At 43.9% G+C, this 18,215-nt stretch overlaps 1 protein-coding gene across 1 annotated transcript in view; it reads left to right on the top strand.

The window, feature by feature from the left end:
* LOC144772230 (cystathionine beta-synthase-like) overlaps positions 1–18,215 on the top strand; it is a 175,312-nt gene that overhangs the window by 130,086 nt on the left and 27,011 nt on the right. Inside the window, exons 9-10 of the mRNA XM_078656382.1 lie at positions 7,560–7,685; positions 9,957–10,041. Of these exons, the coding sequence (XP_078512508.1) occupies positions 7,560–7,685; positions 9,957–10,041 (211 nt within the window). The remainder of the gene's footprint in view (positions 1–7,559; positions 7,686–9,956; positions 10,042–18,215) is intronic.

Here is an 18,215-nt window from a genome sequence, read left to right as displayed (position 1 = left end):
GTAGATTTCTTAGTTTTTGTAATCTCAAGGAGATTGGCCATGGAGGTTCGTAGTGTACGTGACGGTCTATAGGGGCATAGGAATTGCTTCAGGAAGGCAGGTCCTGTTGCATGAATGGTTTTGAAAGCTATGCATAAGGCTTTAAATTTAATTCTGTGTCTCACCGGTAACCAATGAAGTTGTCGAATGGTTTTAGAAATTGGTTTGAACTTGGGTATTCCTGTAATTAGTCTGGCAGCTACGTTCTTTACCAGCTGAAGTTTATTTAGTACCTTTTCTTGCGCATTGACCAGGAGTGCGTTACAGAAGTCAATGCGGGACATGACCAGGGTGCTAACTAAGGTTTTTATAGTACTTGTGGGAAGGTATGGCAGGAATTTCCTGATCATTCTTATTGTAAAAAAAAGAGGAAGAAACCACTGTGTTTGCGTGCTGTACAAATGACAATTTATTGTCAAAAATCACTCCTAGATTTCTAACATTGGTAACAGGGGTGGGAGGAGGTCCAAGATCTTGTGGCCATCAGATGGGGGACCATGTGGGGGTGAGATTACCGAAAACCATTACCTCGGTTTTATCCGAGTTTAGCTTAAGGCAATTCTCATTCATCCATTTGCTGATTGCAAGCATTCCCTGTAGGAAGTTGGCGGCTACTTTCAGTCCATTGTTGTTAATCGCCAGGACAAGCTGTGTATCGTCAGCGTATGATGTTACTGCTAGACGATGAGCTTTAATGATCCTCGCCAAGTCCGCCACGTAGATATTAAAGAGTGTCGGACTTATGGAGGATCCCCGGGGGACGCCACAGGGAAGAGCAAATGGAGAGGATGAAATACTACCCAGAGCCACAGACTGTTCCCGGTTGGCAAGGAAGGAGGAAAGAAGGGAGATGGCACTATTAGATATTCCTGTTTCCATGACACGGTCGATCAAGGTGGTATGATCGACCGTGTCAAAGGCCGCGGAGAGGTCAAGCAGTATAAGCATCGCAGCACCTCCACCGTCCAGGATCATCCTGATTTCGTCGGATGCTTTAATCAAGGCGGTTTATGTGCCATGTCCCTGCCTGAATCCAAATTGTGAGTCGTCCAAGCAGTTGTTACGATCAATGAATTCAGAGATCTGGGCGTTCATAATTTTTTCCACGATTTTTGCTGGAAAAGGTAGACATGCTATAGGTCTGTAGCTGGTGATGTTTGCGGGGTAAAGCATAGTTTTTTTGATGAGTGGTTCAATTACCGTTTTTTTCCAGATCGAGGGAAAAACACCTGAAGTGAACATGGCATTAAAAATGTCTGTGAGTGTGTGACTAATGATTTCGGGAGATATTTTGAGTATTGAGGGAGGGCAGGGATCATTAGTGGATGAGTTGATAGTTATAAGAAGTTTGGAAACTAGTTCCGGGGATACCTGGTCAAAAGTCTGAAAAGTCGGTTTATTTTTGTAAACTACTATGGGGCTTAAGGAATCAGGAGATGTTATATTACCGGATGATGATAGAATCCTGTTAGTGGAGGGGGTGATATATTTATTGAATTTGGAGTAGATATCGCAGACTTTTTCTTGAAAGTAAGTTGCTAGGGAGTCACACATTGATTGGGTGGCATCTCTCGTGATGGGTTTATCGTGTCCCGATAAGTGTGTGACAACCTGGTATAGTTGTTTGACTGAATCCTGTGCTGAGTTGATTTGATTGTTATAAAATTTGCTTTTTTCATAAATGATCATTTGTTTATATTTGGTTAATTTTTGTTTGTAGCAGGATTTTTCATCTGGGTCGTAGTTTTGGCGCCATTTACGTTCTTGCCGTCTGCAGCTTTGTTTTTCGAGCCTAAGGCTCTCATTAAACCAGGGAGCAGAATTAGGTATTCTGTTGGTGGATCTTTTTTTAGTAGGGACTATAGTGTCCAATATATTCCGAAGCCAATTGGTGTATGTAATGGCTGCTATTTCTGGGTCTGAGGTGTTAACTTTCTGCGTAGTAAGTAATTTATGGTTAAATTCAGCCAGATCAATACTCTTCCAAGCTTTAAATATATTGGGATTGGAGGATATAGTAGGAAGAGAAGTGGGGGTAGCGATGTTAAAGAGTATTACAGAGTGGTCAGTCCAAGTTAGTGGAAGGGTTTTCTCTATGGAAAGAGAGTTAAGGTTTGAAAAGATTCCATCCAGCGTATGACCTGCGGAATGAGTAGCAGAGTGGACTAATTGTGTTAGGCCTACTGCTTCCATTTCTGTCACAAGGACAGTAGTATCTGAGTTATCAATGGCTTCCAAGTGGAAGTTAAAATCTCCCAAGCCGGTGAAGTTATTTTCCCCTGCCATGGGTTCTAAAAGATGGCTCAAAGATGAAAAGAACGCTATACGTGGACCTGGGGGGCGGTATAAAAGAATGCCTCTGAATGAACTGGAATAGGGGGTGAAGAAGATGAAGTTGATTGCTTCACATGTAGTAGTAGGTATGGGCTCTATTCGAAGTGTATAATTGTTGCGATGTATTATGGCTATGCCTCCTCCTTTTTTTAAGATCCTATCATATCTAGTATTCGTATAACCTTCGGGAGAAGCTGTAGTAAAATCGGGACCACAAGAAGGGTCTCCCCATGTTTCCGTGAGAAAAAGGATATCTAAGTTCCAGTTTTCTATGATGTTGGTAATCTCGTATTTATGTTTCGGTAGTGATCTTACATTAATAAGTGCTGCCCGAACAATTTTAGGTCCTTTATTGTGTTTGTCTTTAGAGGGGCATTGTAGGTGAGGGTTTTTCATTAAAAGAAGAGGGCAAGTAGGGCATGTAAAAGGGGAATAATTCAATTGACCTAAGTCAATGGGATTGCATTTATGAGAAGACGTATTGAAGGCTTTTAAATGCTCAGGTTTGTAGGTGAGCTTGTAAGGTTGATAATCTTGCATAGAACCGGCAGGGGCGGAGGCCCTAGGCCCGGAGCGGGCGCGGACGGGCGCAGATGGGCTTGCCTTTGGAGCGCCTTTGGTTCGCCCGCTGCACACGTCCGCTGCGCGTGACTGGTGGCATGGTATTTATGTAGAGGTTTGGCGGCGGACTAGCCTGCTAACCTTCGCGCTGAGGGGACCGGAAGTGAGTCAACTTGCCTGTATTGGCTTCCCTCCACTCAAACTGCGGGCAGCGGTGGACCGGGGGAGTCAATAAGTAAGTGCCAAACACAAAAATATACAGTTTTAAATCACTACACAATATAAATTAAAAACACCCAATTGAAGCAAACATGCGTCGGGAGTGAGATTACGAGGCTCCTAACATGTGGCTTTGCGTGTTGGAATAAAAATCACCAGGCGGTCAGCTCTATCCCAGTATCCTCTGACATATGAAGAATTTTAGGAAGGAAAGATTTGAAAAATGTGAGAGAGTCAGTACCTTCGGCCCCTTCCACCAGACTATAAATACTTACGTTGTTTCTTCTGTTACAATTTTCGAGGTCCTTAATCTGTTTTTGTAGTGTAGATACTTGAGAATGAAGGGAAATAATGCTTTTGGTGGTATCGTTGAAGGAGGCCATGTTTGGCTCAACTGCTGTAAGTCTTGTATCAAGTTGTGACCAGCTGTCAGAAAGGATTTGTAATTTAGAGTTGGTTTCCTCAACAAAGGGTCTAAGGGCTCTTATTGCCTGAAGAAATAATTTCAATGAGACTGGAGAAGTTGCCTTAGGTGGTGAAGAGGGATCCTTCTTCAATCGTTTCACATTAGATTTTCCTGGTAATGGTTGAGTGGATTCCATTGTTGTATTGATGTTGTTTGTTGTAAAATAACCTGAGTCTTCCAGTTTGGAAAATTCTGAGAAAAGTTCGATTTAACTTAGCTGCAGTAGAAAGAGTTCCTTTTGTTCTACCCATCAATTGAATAAATGGACGCAGTGAGACCTTTTTAATTTAATTCAAAAGATGTGGAGGGTAAGCTTGATTAATGGGAAAGCAAGTTCAGTCAAAAAGAGGACTAGGATAAAGTTAGATAATTCCAATGAGAGTTGTAACCTGATGTATTTCATGAGCCAGTTGGAAATTGTATATACTAAGGCGTCTGTCACCACAGCAGTGCAGCTGTTTTCAAACATCGTGCTCAAGATGTTAGTATATGTTTCATATTCAATGCAAAGAGCTGAATGAAATAGTGCTTGTCTAGCCCTGTTCATAAGAAGGTATTAAAGAAGTAACTGTCTTTCGCGTAAACTACAGAGTTGCATCATAAGGAACATGAAGGGAGCTCCTTAAAATGGTGGCCGCAACCACAACTCCTCACAATGCTTAACATAGAGAGGTGAAACAGAGTTGTATTGCTGCTACGAGCCGCTGCTGTAGAGGTTAATTGTGGTGAAATATCATGCGCTGCTCGTTGCAAAATATCCATGTTGGACCCGGCCTTGTGGCGTGGTCCTACCCCTCCCGCATGGCGGGCCCGGGACGACATCGGGCCTCCGTCGACCCGCTGTCGACCCCCCTGAACACGAACCATCGACGAGAGCAGTCCCCCTGGCAACCCACGGCTCTCCCCCCCTGGGACCCCGGCGGACCCTGCTCGTCAACACTGCCGGTCTGGCGACCATGCCAAGCCACTCATTCCGGCCCGACTCCATCTTGGGCCCCTCACGTCCCGAGCACGTGGCCGCAGCCATCCCTGGCCCCGGCCCCAGCGAAGCCCCGACATCGAGGCACCAAGATCCTCCCAGGTGGTCGAGTGGCCACTTGGCGGATCCCGGGGGAGGGGAGTTTCGATGGGCCTCCAGCCGTCCCCGGACGCCTGGTATCGATCGCCCCCCAGCCTCCCTGGGCGCTGGCTCCACCCCCCTGCTGGGTGTCTGGACACCTTCATCCCGGCCCCTCTGACCCCCAGGCGCAAGGGTCCGGACATCAAAGGACTCCAGTCCTATATCTGGGCCAGCCCTGATTTGGGACTTCAGTTGTATCTTGGAGTCGAAGCCCTGCTGACCTGGTCGCGGCTGATCCTGATAAGAACTCTGGAACCTGGAACCTTCGAGGCCCTGCTGACGCTGTTGCGGCCTGACCGAGCTGAAACCACCTCCGAGGCCCTGCTGACGCTGTCGTGGCCTGACCGAGCTGAAACCACCTCCGAGGCCCTGCTGACGCTGTCGCGGCCTGACTGAGCTGAAACCACCTTCGAGGCCCTGCTGACGCTGTCGCGGCCTGACCGAGCTGAAACCACCTTCGAGGCCCTGCTGACGCTGTCGCGGCCTGACCGAGCGGAACCACCTTCAAGGCCCTGCTGACGCTGTCGCGGCCTGAGCAACGCTGAACTATATCAAGGCCCTGCTGACGCTGTCGCGGCCTGACCCCTTGAACTATCCACGCACCAGTTGGTGCCGAGACTGTCCCGCTACCCCCTTTCCCGAAGCCAAGACTTTACGGATCCCTCGATCCCAGTGTGATAACCTTACGAGAACTTGCTGTTCTTTCTTATATAAAGATTCTTGAGAATATTCCTTCGTGTGGTGTCCGTCTGTGGTAGTGTGATTGCTCAGCTGTTACGATTGTAGGTGAGGAGCCTCGCCAAGGAGGCCTCCCTACGGCGCTCGGCCTATTCCATAAAGGGAGGTGGGTCTCGGGGCGGGCAGTCAGACATCTTCTGTCTCCCCTGGGATCGCCTTTCCAACAATCCAAAAAAAGGCAACTGCGATATCGCAGCCGCAATTGGGCGTCAAAACGTTGTTTGGGACTACGTGCCATTTCGCTTCATGTGAGCAGCTCCTAAACAAGGGAAACCACCGAGCAGCTTTGCGCAGAACAGTCTTCGGGCGCGATTCGCCGCTCTGGTCCGGGGAGCCTCACACGAACGCCACCATATCCATTGGGTGCCTAGCCACGCCCCCAACATTCCAATGTTCGAATAATAGATATATACTAAGAGACACATTTGTTAAGACCCCAAAAAGGACCCCAAATATAATTGAAATGATGTAAGTTGTTGTTTAATTTATAAATATTTTTTGTAAATGTAGCCACTTCAAGCATATCTTCAAGCCAAGAATTAATCTTTTGAATAACAATGTTCCTCTAGAAAATAAATAAATTAATTGTAGCTAAACTGAGAGCAGTAGAGAGCCCTGTAAATGCAGGAGTGGAAAGAGGGTGGGGGGGTCTGAAATATCAAGTAAAAGTGATAAACGTTTAAGAGAGATTAACGGATGAGTGTTCCTTCAAGTAATCTTCAATCATAAAACAAAATGTACGGATATTTGGGCAATTCCCCAATATTTGAATTCAATCATAATCTGGTGCTTGACATCTCCAGCAGAGGGAGTCAGGACCGAGTTTGGCTGAGTATAATTTATCCAAAGACCAAAGCCAACGATGTAAAATGTTTCAATCATTTGATTTAAGACGGGAATCTCTAAGCCCTCTATTTTAGTTTTCCAATATAATATTCCAACCTTTGTCTGTAAACTCGATATTTAAACTTGAAGACTACCATAATTGGTTGTTAGAGGCATCAGAGGATAAATGTAACTCTTTTATAATCATATCAAGAGCAGAGTCCCTACCTTTGGAGTTTTTCCATGTGGGAATATAGGGTTCGATTCACAAAAGTAATCTGAGACAAAATCCTAGCTTTACGATTTAAGGCATTTAGGAGTATTAAAATTAGGATTTTGCCTTAAGTTTTGGCCTTAATACAAAATTCTAACTTAAGTTTAACTTAAGTGAAACTTAAGTTGGGATTTTGTCTTAAGACCAAAACTTAAGACAAAATCCTAACTTAAGTTAAACTTAAGTTAGGATTTTGTCTTAAGTTTTGCTCTTAAGACAAAATCCTAACTTAAGTTAGGATTTTGTCTTAGGTTTTGGTCTTAAGACAAAATCCTAACTTAAGTTAAACTTAAGTTAAACTTAAGTTAGGATTTTGTCTTAAAACCAAAACTTAAGACAAAATCCTAACTTAAGTTAAACTTAAGTTAGGATTTTGTCTTAAGTTTTGGTCTTAAGACAAAATCCTAACTTAAGTTAAACTTAAGTTAGGATTTTGTTTTAGGTTTTGGTCTTAAGACAAAATCCTTATTTAAGTTTAACTTAAGTCAGGATTTTGTCTTAGGTTTTGGTCTTAAGACAAAATCCTAATTCAAGTTTAACTTAAGTTAGGATTTCGTCTTAAGACCAAAACTTAAGACAAATTTAAGACCACATCGTAACTTTACTACACCTAAATACCTTTTGTGAATACCGAAAGTCAAAAAGTTTGGATTTTGTCTCAAATTACTTTTGTGAATCGGTCCCATAGTTAGCAATTGGGGATTCATATCATGAATGTTTGTCACGCTTAAAGCAAGAGCTGGTGAAATGTGAGAGTATCTATTAAATTGTCATGCATGAAGGAAGGCTAAATATTTGTTGTAAACTTGAGAATGATTTTAGGGAATGTTGTGGTGTTGGTCTGTCTTGCTTGTTTTTCTGCTGCCCCAGTGACCTGTCTGTTCTGTATCCCTCTGTTGTCTCTCTGCCTGTTGTCTGCTTGTATGTCAATCACCCATTGGCTGGCTTGACTTTCACCTCCGCCTGCTCTCCCCTCTCTCTAGATCATCGGAGTGGATCCAGAGGGGTCCATCGTGGCACTACCCCCGGAGCTGAACAAGAATGGGCTGCAGAAGTTCATCATTGAAGGCATTGGCCACGACTACATCCCAACTGTGCTGGACCGATCCGTGAGTGACAGAGAATGCCCTTGGCCAATTGTCGCCTGCCAACACAGCCCTGGCCTACGAGTGACTGACAGCACCATGATCCAATAACCTCCTGTCAACACAGCCCTGGTCCATGAGTGACTGTCCGCGCCCTGGGCCAATGCCCGGTCAACACAGCCCGATCCCTGAGTAACTGACAGCGCCCTGGGCCAGTGGCCTCCTGCCAACACAGCCCCGGTCTGTGAGTGACTGACAGTGCCCTGTGCCAATGGCCTCCTGCCAACCCCAGCCCCCATCCGTGAGGGACTGACAGCGCCCTGGGCCAATGCCCCGTCAACACAGCCCCAGTCCATGAGTGACTGACAGCTCCCTGGGCCAATGGCCTCCTGTCAACACAGCCCTGGTCTGCGAGTGATTGACAGCCCCCTGGGCCAATGGCTCCCTGTCAACCCAGCCCGATCCGTGAGTGACTGACAGCACCCTGGGCCAATGGCCTCCTGCCAACACAGCCCCGATTTGTGAGTGATTGACAGCGCCCTGAGCCAATGGCCTCTTGCCAACACAGCCCTGATCCATGAGTGACTGACAGCGCCCTGGGCCAGTGGCCTCCTATCAACATAGCTCCGATCCATGAGTTACTGATAGCGCCCTGGGCCACTGGCCCCCTGCCAACACAGCCTGATTCATGAGTGACTGACAGCGCCCTGGGCTAGAGGCCTCCCTGTCAACACAACCCAGATCCATGCGTGATTGACAGCGCCCTTGGCCAATGGCCTCCTGTTAATACAGCCCAGATCCATGAGTGATTGACAGCGCCCTGAGCCAGTAGCCTCTTGTCAACACAGCCCTGGTCTACGAGTGAATGATAATGCCCTGGGCCAATGGCCTCCTGTCAACACAGCCCGATCTACAAGTCACTGACAGCGCCCTGGGCCAATGGCCTCCTCTCAACACAGCCCTGAGCTGTGAGTGACCGACAGCACCCTGGGCCAATGGCCTCCTGTCAACACAGGCCCGATCTGTGAGTCATTTACTGTACCCTGGGCCAACGGCCTCTCGTCAACACAGCCCTGGTCCATGAGTGACTGACAGCGCCCTGGACCAGTGGCCTCCTGTCTACACAGCCCTATCCGTAAGTCATTTAAAGTGCCCAGGGTCAATCGCCACCTGTCAACACAGCCTCACACGCACACCCCAGATGTGGGCACCTAAGTTGGTTATTTAAACCAGTGATTTAAAATGTTCTCTTCTCTTAAGTAGAAAAAAAAAGGAATAGCTTCTAAATTCAAAGTGGCTCTAAACTTTTTTCTAGATGATGACCCCTCCCCGTCCTCCCCAGGCAACCCTCCATCTTGTGGCTCACCTCCTGGTATTCCTTCCACTTGCCGCCCCCCCCACCTTGGCCTTTCTCATTGCCACCCTCCCCATTGTAGCTCCCCTTGCACCCAGGGCTTGGCTGACCAAGTTTCCCAGGTCCATGTTTGACTAGATGGTCGAGTCCAGATTTTTTCAATTCACAGATTTCAAAGAAAAATCCTGGGCTGGAGTAACTGGTCACACCTGCACCTGGTAAATTTGACATGAAAGAAGCCCTCCCCCTGACCCTCCCACTTCTAGGCCTGCATAGACTGTCTCAGTAAAATCAACAAGCATTGGCAATGCCAATAGGTCTGGCTTATGTATCCACTGAGAGATCAGATCTTAAAATCCAAGTAGGTTATAGACACCCTCCTCCCAGCTTTGCTGATGCCAGAGAGGAACGCCATACACTTTTTCCTTATCTAAAGCACTTTAATTGCATTACAGTGTCATGTTCGTGCCCCTGAAAGTTCAAGCTCAGGCAGCTGGATTAAAAAAAATGAGTACAGCTGTGTGGTGGGCAAGACCTTTTTTTGTGGAAGCACACACCGTCTGCTATACATCGCCTGCCTTCGGGTCTCAGTCACTAGACCTCTCCTGCTCCCGGGGCTTTCGGTCACTTGACCTCGCCTGCTCTTGGCTCATCCATAAACACCCTTCCCTTCCTTGCATCTGTACTCGGCCACTGATGTAGCAAGTGTGGCAGTGACCCATATGCACAAAAGGACTTTGGGCTTCTTTCCTCCTGTTGGGTAATACAAGTTTCCATAATTGGGGTACCCTAGACCCCTCACATGCTGGGCCCTGGTGACACTGCACCTGTTGCACTATTGATATCTAGCCCCCTGCACCATGCTTTATTTGAATGAATAACCTCCTCTGTTGTGTGTAATGTGCACACCCAAGTCTGAGTTTATTCCTTTTCCTCCTCAGGTGGTGGATCAGTGGTACAAGGTCAGCGACAAAGACTCCTTCCTCATGGCACGGCGGATGATCCGGGAGGAGGGCATCTTGTGTGGTGAGTACCAACCGGCAGCGGCATCGAAGAGCAGTGGCACGGAGTGACGCGGAAACTGTGGAAGCCGAGGGACGTCCATGACTGGGGTGTCTCACCCAAGGGAAGCGTGCCAATGTCAGTGTGCCAGGCCGTGACTGGTACTGAGGGGTCTCACCCAAGGGAAGCGTGCCAATGGCAGTGTGCCATGACTGGTACTGAGGGGTCCCACCCTAGGGAAGCGTGCCAATGGCAGTGTGGCAGACCATGACTGGTATTGTAGGGTCTCACCCAGTAAGGTGACCACTATAGAGTGTGGTGTAGAGGTTCAGTGGATAAACCCTTGTGTTGCTTCTCTCCCAAGAATGCAGTAGGTATTTCAAGTGTGGAAAGTTCAAACCTCCAAGATTGCTTTTCAGAGGAAGCTGGTAATTGCTATTGTGGATCAATAACAGAATATAATATCAGAAACAAAAATATTGTGTTGACAAAATATCATGTCAAAAGTATGAAAGACCAAAATATTGAGAAGGTTAGTGTAGATAGCTGAGTGTAGATTTACTATTTTTAACTCCACATCTATGCACTTTGAAGATGTATACATATCACCAAGGTACCGTCATCATCATCAAAAACTTTATTACGATCACCAGGATTTTGGGAACAGATATGTTATCAACGAAGTACATATGTGGAGTAAAACTTTGCTTACCCGTAGGAACTTATCTTAACAATAATTTTGTCCTCAATGTTCTTGACTCAATATTTTGCCCCCCAATATTTCTGTTTCCGATATTCTGTCTAAACACCTGCTATTGTAAGGGCATAATAACACCGAATTAATTTTGGGGTAGCTGGTCTAGACTTTTGAAGAATTTGTCTGATAGATGGAGGGAGAGGGAGCAGTGGGTGAGAGCATCATCTTTACAGCTTGAATCCTGACCCTCCAAGAGAGGAACTTTGGGGGACCCTTGATCAACTGCTATATGTACCTTTGAAGTGTGACTTTTTCATGCCTAGCATCCTCAAGGTTATCAAAATGAGCCTGCTTAGGTATTGTATTACATTTGCTTTCCCAGACAGTCCTATATCATGTCTGACGTCTCTTGTATGGTACGTATTCCATGGTTTAATCTGGTTGGTGGGTGTTTAGAACGTGCCCGGATAGGTCCGACTACTCATGAATCACAGCAACGGAACCCGGGGAGACCTTTCAACATTTAAAATACGTTAATGACATTGTCTGTGTAGACAGTTTCTTTAAAAGACTTGGGGCCATATGTATCAAGCAAATTCGCATTCGCAAAGGCCGAAATTCTCAGAATTTCGGCCTTTGCGAATGCAAATTTGCTAAATGGAATGTATGAAGCAAAATCTGGTGCAAAATAAGGAATCGCAAAATTTGCGATTCCTTATTTTGCAATTGCATTTAAGGAATCCTTAAATGCAATGTATGTAGCAAAAAAAATTAGCAAAATGCCCTTAAGGAATCGCAAATTACCACCAACTTCTAGTTGGTGGTAAGTTGCGAATTCCTTGAAAAATGCACATTTTTGCATTTTTCAAAGTGCCATGTGACGCACATACATGCCCTTAGGGCATGTATGTGCGCCACATGTACACCCATGCATATTTCAGGTGTGCAACAGGGTGTCCTTTGGACACCCTTGAAATTATTCTCAATTTGCGATTAGCAAATTGCGAATCGCAAATTGAGAATAACTTCCCATTCATTCCTATGGGCCTCCTGGCCCTTAGAAGTGAATGGGAAATTATTCCTTAATTGTGATTAGCAATTTGCTAATCGCATTTAAGGAATTTTAAGAAATCGCTAAAAAATTGCGAATTTCTACATACATCCCAATTTGCAATCCCCAAATAGCGATTTCTAAAAAATCGCTATTTGGGAATCGCAAATGACGGCAATGATACATCTGCCCCTTGATTCCAAGCTTGATCCTGTTGAATGTTGGAAAGTGGGGTTACTGGGTACGAATGATCAATAACGGGGAGAAGGGACGGCCATGTCCTTTGTTGTAGACCATTGAAATGAAGGCAACACCATTAACTCTAACCATGGCTTTGGGCTGCCCAATAACTCTGAAAGATTTACATATACAGATAATTCCAAGTGATCACAGGAAATGTAGCTGTCATTTGGTAAACTTGAGAGTGGTAATGGGCCTACCATACACACATGGTACAGTTTAGCTAACTAGTCTGGTGAACAAGAAATGTGTGAAACATACAAGAACAGTGGGCTTGTTGTACACTCCAGGCTTAATATGACATTTATATTACAGAGTTTTAAATCAAAATTCACATTATTAATCCTAACTTCTGTGAATACCAAAAGTAGTAAGTGCATTCTGTGAATACCAAAAGTAGTAAGTGCATTCTGTGAATACCAAAAGTAGTAAGTGCATTCTGTGATAGCCAAAAGTAGTAAGTTCATTCTGTGAATGCCAAAAGTAGTAAGTGCATTCTGTGAATACCAAAAGTAGTAAGTGCATTCTGTGAATACCAAAAGTAGTAAGTGCATTCTGTGAATGCCAAAAGTAGTAAGTTCATTCTGTGAATGCCAAAAGTAGTAAGTGCATTCTGTGAATACCAAAAGTAATAAGTGCATTCTGTGAATGCCAAAAGTAGTAAGTTCATTCTGTGAATGCCAAAAGTAGTAAGTGCATTCTGTGAATACCAAAAGTAGTAAGTGCATTCTGTGAATTCCAAAAGTAGTAAGTGCATTCTGTGAATACCAAAAGTAGTAAGTGCATTCTGTGAATGCCAAAAGTAGTAAGTGCATTCTGTGAATACCAAAAGTAGTAAGTGCATTCTGTGAATGCCAAAAATAGTAAGTGCATTCTGTGAATACCAAAAGTAGTAAGTGCATTCTGTGAATGCCAAAAGTAGTAAGTTCATTCTGTGAATGCCAAAAGTAGTAAGTGCATTCTGTGAATACCAAAAGTAGTAAGTGCATTCTGTGAATGCCAAAAGTAGTAAGTTCATTCTGTGAATGCCAAAAGTAGTAAGTGCATTCTGTGAATACCAAAAGTAGTAAGTGCATTCTGTGAATGCCAAAAGTAGTAAGTGCATTCTGTGAATGCCAAAAGTAGTAAGTGCATTCTGTGAATACCAAAAGTAGTAAGTGCATTCTGTGAATACCAAAAGTAGTAAGTTCATTCTGTGAATACCAAAATAGTAGTACGTTTAGGAATGAGTCTTAAGTTCATTCTGTGAATCGGGCCCAAAGATCCTCATTCAAGTTAAATATCTTAGGGCTAGTTAAAGATCCTTGATAAATTTAAAGATCCTAGATCAAGTTAAAGAACCCTACTTACTTATGCTTCTACCCCTCCTGGGGTATAGGCCGTCAACCAGGTCTCTCCAGCCCTCTCTGTCCTGTGCTTTTCTTTCAGTCTGACTCCTGATGTAACCCATCTCCTTTCAGTCAGCCTTGAGGCCTTGACGCCAGGTGTTTCTTGGCCTTCCTCTTTTCCTTTTCCTTTGAGGGTTCCAGGTGAGGACTTGTCTGGTGGTGTTAGATGCAGGCTTGCCGAGGGTGTAACCTATCGTGTCTATGATTTCTTCATGAGCAGGGAGTTGGAATGTCTGCTGCAATAGGTCATTGTTGCTGATGGTATTTGGCCAACTCATTTGGAGGATTTTCCTCAGATAGGTGTTGATGACGGTCCGGACTTTGTAGGTGAAACATCCCAAGTGGCAGCCTAGATTAAAAAACACAACCTTGCTCTAGTTGACATCAGCAAGATCAGATGGACACATTTCAGACGGAGAAGTCTATAGGAATGCTGCTATATTCTGGACAAAAGGAGGTGAACGCCCACCATACTCAGGGAGTACCACTGGATGTTAACACCAGCTGCCAAAAGAGCTCTGATTGGATGGGAAGCTCACAGTCCCAGAATCATCACATAAAGAAAAAGAGGATTGACATGAATGTTTTCCAGTGCTTTGCACCTACAAATGACAACCCAGAAGAAGGAAAAGAAAAGTTTTAAAACAGACTCCACTTCATCCTGGAGAAAAGCCTTGAGAGAGACACCAAGAAAATGAAAGTACACCTATACCTCAGTTTTTCAGAAGGCATTAAAATAGGGCAAGCTGAAAAACCGAGGTATAGGTGCACTTTCATTTGCTTGCCTTGAGAGAGACACCAGCATACTGATGGGGCACCTCAATGCCAACATTGGAAGGAACAACACTGGGCACGATGAAGTCATGGGCAACCATGGCCTTGTTGACATGAATGAGAATGGTGATAGGCTCCCAGGTCTATGTGCCCAGAACAGTCTGGTGAGAGCGGTAGTGTATTCCAACTTAAAATGAATACACAACGCAATGAGGGTGTCACCAGACCATTCAACAGCGAATCAGATTGACTGTGTCTGCAATGCCAAGAAGTTCTAGGGGTCCCTGTTGCATGTGGGAGTAATGAGAGGAGTGGACATGGTGCCAGACCATCACATTAGTGTGGGCAGGCTACAGCTAAACATGAAGAAAGCATGGATGTAACCGACAAACTGACACCAGTGATATAACACCACCCTCCTCAAAGATGCACAAAAACAGAGTGAATACGCAATCACCCTCAGTAACAAGTTTCAAGTCCTGCAAGAACCAAAGGATGGAAAAGACCCTTTAGAAAGCCAGTGGGAGAAGATCATAGAAGCAGCAACATCAACCTGCCAGGAAGTACTGGGTCCCAAGAAACACAAGCATAAAGAAGTGATCTCCACAGAGACTCTCCGCAGAATCCAAGCGAGAAAGGAAAAGAAAGCTGTAGGTAACACCATCTAACAAGAGCCGTAAAAGTGACAGCACAAGGTGAATACACCAAAGTCAACAAGGAAATAAAGAGAAACTTAAGTGCAGACATGCGAACTCTACGACATAACAAGGAAACTCTCCGGCAGATCCAGCAAGCCAGAAAGACATGTTAAAGACAAAGCTGGAGAGACAAGCATGGGTAACGAAGGCCAACGACAAAGATGGGTGGAGCACTTTGAAGAACTGCTGAACCAGCCTGTGCCGCAGTCTCCACCAGATCATACAGCCAGCTGACGAGGACTTGCCAATCGACTGTAGCAGACAAAGCATGGACGAAATATGGCAAGCCATCAAACACCTGTGAAATGGGACGGCAGCAGGACCTGACAACATACCTGCAGAGGCACTGGAGGCAGGATTTGAAATATCACTAGGCATGCTCTACAGCATGTTTGGAAGCATCTGGGAAGAAGAAAAGGTGCCGTCAGACTGGAAGAAGGCATATTTAATCAAGATCCCCAAGAAAGATGACCTGAGGAACTGCGCAGACTACAGAGAGCTAACTCTTCTATCAATCCCCGGCAAAGTGTTCCACAGAGTCATCCTGAACAGAATGAAGGACCAAGTCGATGCTCAGTTGTGAGATCATCAGGTTGGTGTCCACAAAGATAGATCCTGCATAGACCAGACTGCAACATTATGCATCATCATTGAGCAGTCGATGGAATGGAACTCCCTCTGTATGTCAACTTCATCGACTATGAGAAGAAATTCAACAGGGGGACAGAGACTCTTTGCAAACTGTTCCACCACTAAGGTGTGCCAAATAAACTTGTAAGAATCATCAGGAACTCTTACGAGGGAATGACCGCAAGATAGTCCATGGAGGACAACGCATGGAAGCCTTCCAAGTGAGGACCAAAGTCTACCAGGGTTGTTTTCTCTCGCCTTTTCTCTTCCTGCCGTCCATAGACTAGATAATGAAGACATCCACAGCAAGGAGAAGAAATGGGATACAGTAGACACATTGGATGCAGATTGATGGCTTAGACTTTGCAGGCGACCTGGTCCTACTCTCCCCTAACCATCTGCAGATGCAAGAGAAGACCTACAATGTGGCAGCCGCGTCAGCACCACTTGGCCTCAACATCCACAGGTTGAAAACCAAGATCCTGAAGGCTAACATGGCCAGTACAACTGCAGTCATTCTTGTAGGTGATGGGCTGGAAGAGGGTTGAGGCCTTCACCTACATGGACAGTGTCACAGACAAGCAGGGCTGTACAGACATTGATGTCAAGGCAACAACTGGCAAAGCAAGGGCTGCTTTCTTTCAGCTAAAGAAGATCTGGAGCTCCAGGGACCGAACTCTCCAAACCAACATTAGGCTTTTTAACACCAACATAATATCGGTCCCTCTGTATGGAGCAGAAACTTGGAGGACAGCGGTAAAGATCCTTGGTGAAGTTAAAGATTCTTGGTGAAGTTAAACATTCTTGGTGAAGGTAAAGATTTTTGGTCAAGTTAAAGATTCCAAGTCAAGTTAAAGATTTTTGGTCAAGTTAAAGATTTTTGGTCAAGTTAAAGATTCTTGGTCAAGTTAAAGATTCCAAATCAAGTTAAAGATTCTTAGTCAAGTTAAAGATTCCAAGTCAAGTTAAAGATTCCGGGTCAAGTTAAAGATTCCAAGTCAAGTTAAAGATTCCAGGTCAAGTTAAAGATTCCAAGTCAAGTTAAAGATTTCAAGTCAAGTTAAAGATTCCAGGTCAAGTTAAAGATTCTTGGTCAAGATAAATATTCCAAGTTAAGTTAAAGATTCCGGGTCAAGTTAAAGATTCTTGGTCAAGTTAAAGATTCCAGGTCAAGTTAAAGATTCTTGGTCAAGTTAAATATTCCAAGTCAAGTTAAAGATTCCGGGTCAAGTGAAAGATTCTTGGTCAAGTTAAAAATTCCAGGTCAAGTTAAAGATTCTTGTTCAAGTTAAATATTCCAGGTCAAGTTAAAGATTCTTGGTCAAGTTAAAGATTCCAGGTCAAGTTAAAGATTCCGGGTCAAGTTAAAGATTCCAAGTCAAGTTAAATTTTCCAAGTCAAGTTAAAGATTCCGGGTCAAGTTAAAGATTCCTGGTCAAGTTAAAGATTCCAAATCAAGTTAAAGATTCCAAGTCAAGTTAAATATTCCAAGTTAAGTTAAAGATTCCGGGTCAAGTTAAAGATTCCAAGTCAAGTTAAAGATTCCAGGTCAAGATAAAGATTCTTGGTCAAGTTAAATATTCCAGGTCAAGTTAAAGATTTAAAGATTCCAGGTCAAGTTAAAGATTCTTGGTCAAGTTAAAGATTCTAAGTCAAGTTAAAGATTCTTGGTCAAGTTAAATATTCCAAGTCAAGTTAAAGATTCCGGTTCAAGTTAAAGATTCCAAGTCAAGTTAAAGATTCTTGGTCAAGTTAAAGATTCCAGGTCAAGTTAAAGATTCTTGGTCAAGTTAAATATTCCAAGTCAAGTTAAAGATTCCGGGTCAAGTGAAAGATTCTTGTTCAAGTTAAATATTCCAGGTCAAGTTAAAGATTCTTGGTCAAGTTAAAGATTCCAGGTCAAGTTAAAGATTCCGGGTCAAGTTAAAGATTCCAAGTCAAGTTAAATTTTCCAAGTCAAGTTAAAGATTCCGGGTCAAGTTAAAGATTCCTGGTCAAGTTAAAGATTCCAAATCAAGTTAAAGATTCCAAGTCAAGTTAAATATTCCAAGTTAAGTTAAAGATTCCGGGTCAAGTTAAAGATTCCAAGTCAAGTTAAAGATTCCAGGTCAAGATAAAGATTCTTGGTCAAGTTAAATATTCCAGGTCAAGTTAAAGATTTAAAGATTCCAGGTCAAGTTAAAGATTCTTGGTCAAGTTAAAGATTCTAAGTCAAGTTAAAGATTCTTGGTCAAGTTAAATATTCCAAGTCAAGTTAAAGATTCCGGGTCAAGTTAAAGATTCCAAGTCAAGTTAAAGATTTCAGGTCAAGTTAAAGATTCCAAGTCAAGTTAAATATTCCAGGTCAGGTTAAAGATTCTTGGTCAAGTTAAAGATTCCAAGTCAAGTTAAAGATTCCGGGTCAAGTTAAAGATTCCAAGTCAAGCTAAAGATTCCGGGTCAAGTTAAAGATTCCAAGTCAAGTTAAAGATTCTTGTTCAAGTTAAAGATTCATGGTCAAGTAAAAGATTCCAAGTCAAGTTAAAGATTCCGGGTCAAGTTAAAGATTCTTGGTCAAGTTAAAGATTCAAAGTCAAGTTAAAGATTATTGGTCAAGTTAAATATTCCAAGTCAAGTTAAAGATTCTTTGTCAAGTTAAAGATTCTAGGTCAAGTTAACAATCCTAGATCAAGTTAAAGATCCTTGGGCAAGTTAAAGTTTATAAGTCAAGTTAAAGATGT

The sequence above is a fragment of the Lissotriton helveticus genome, chromosome 8, assembly GCF_964261635.1.
Source record: "Lissotriton helveticus chromosome 8, aLisHel1.1, whole genome shotgun sequence".
NCBI lineage: Eukaryota > Metazoa > Chordata > Amphibia > Caudata > Salamandridae > Lissotriton > Lissotriton helveticus.
Note: the sequence above shows the minus strand (reverse complement) of the source record. Positions and strands in the feature narration are given on the sequence as shown.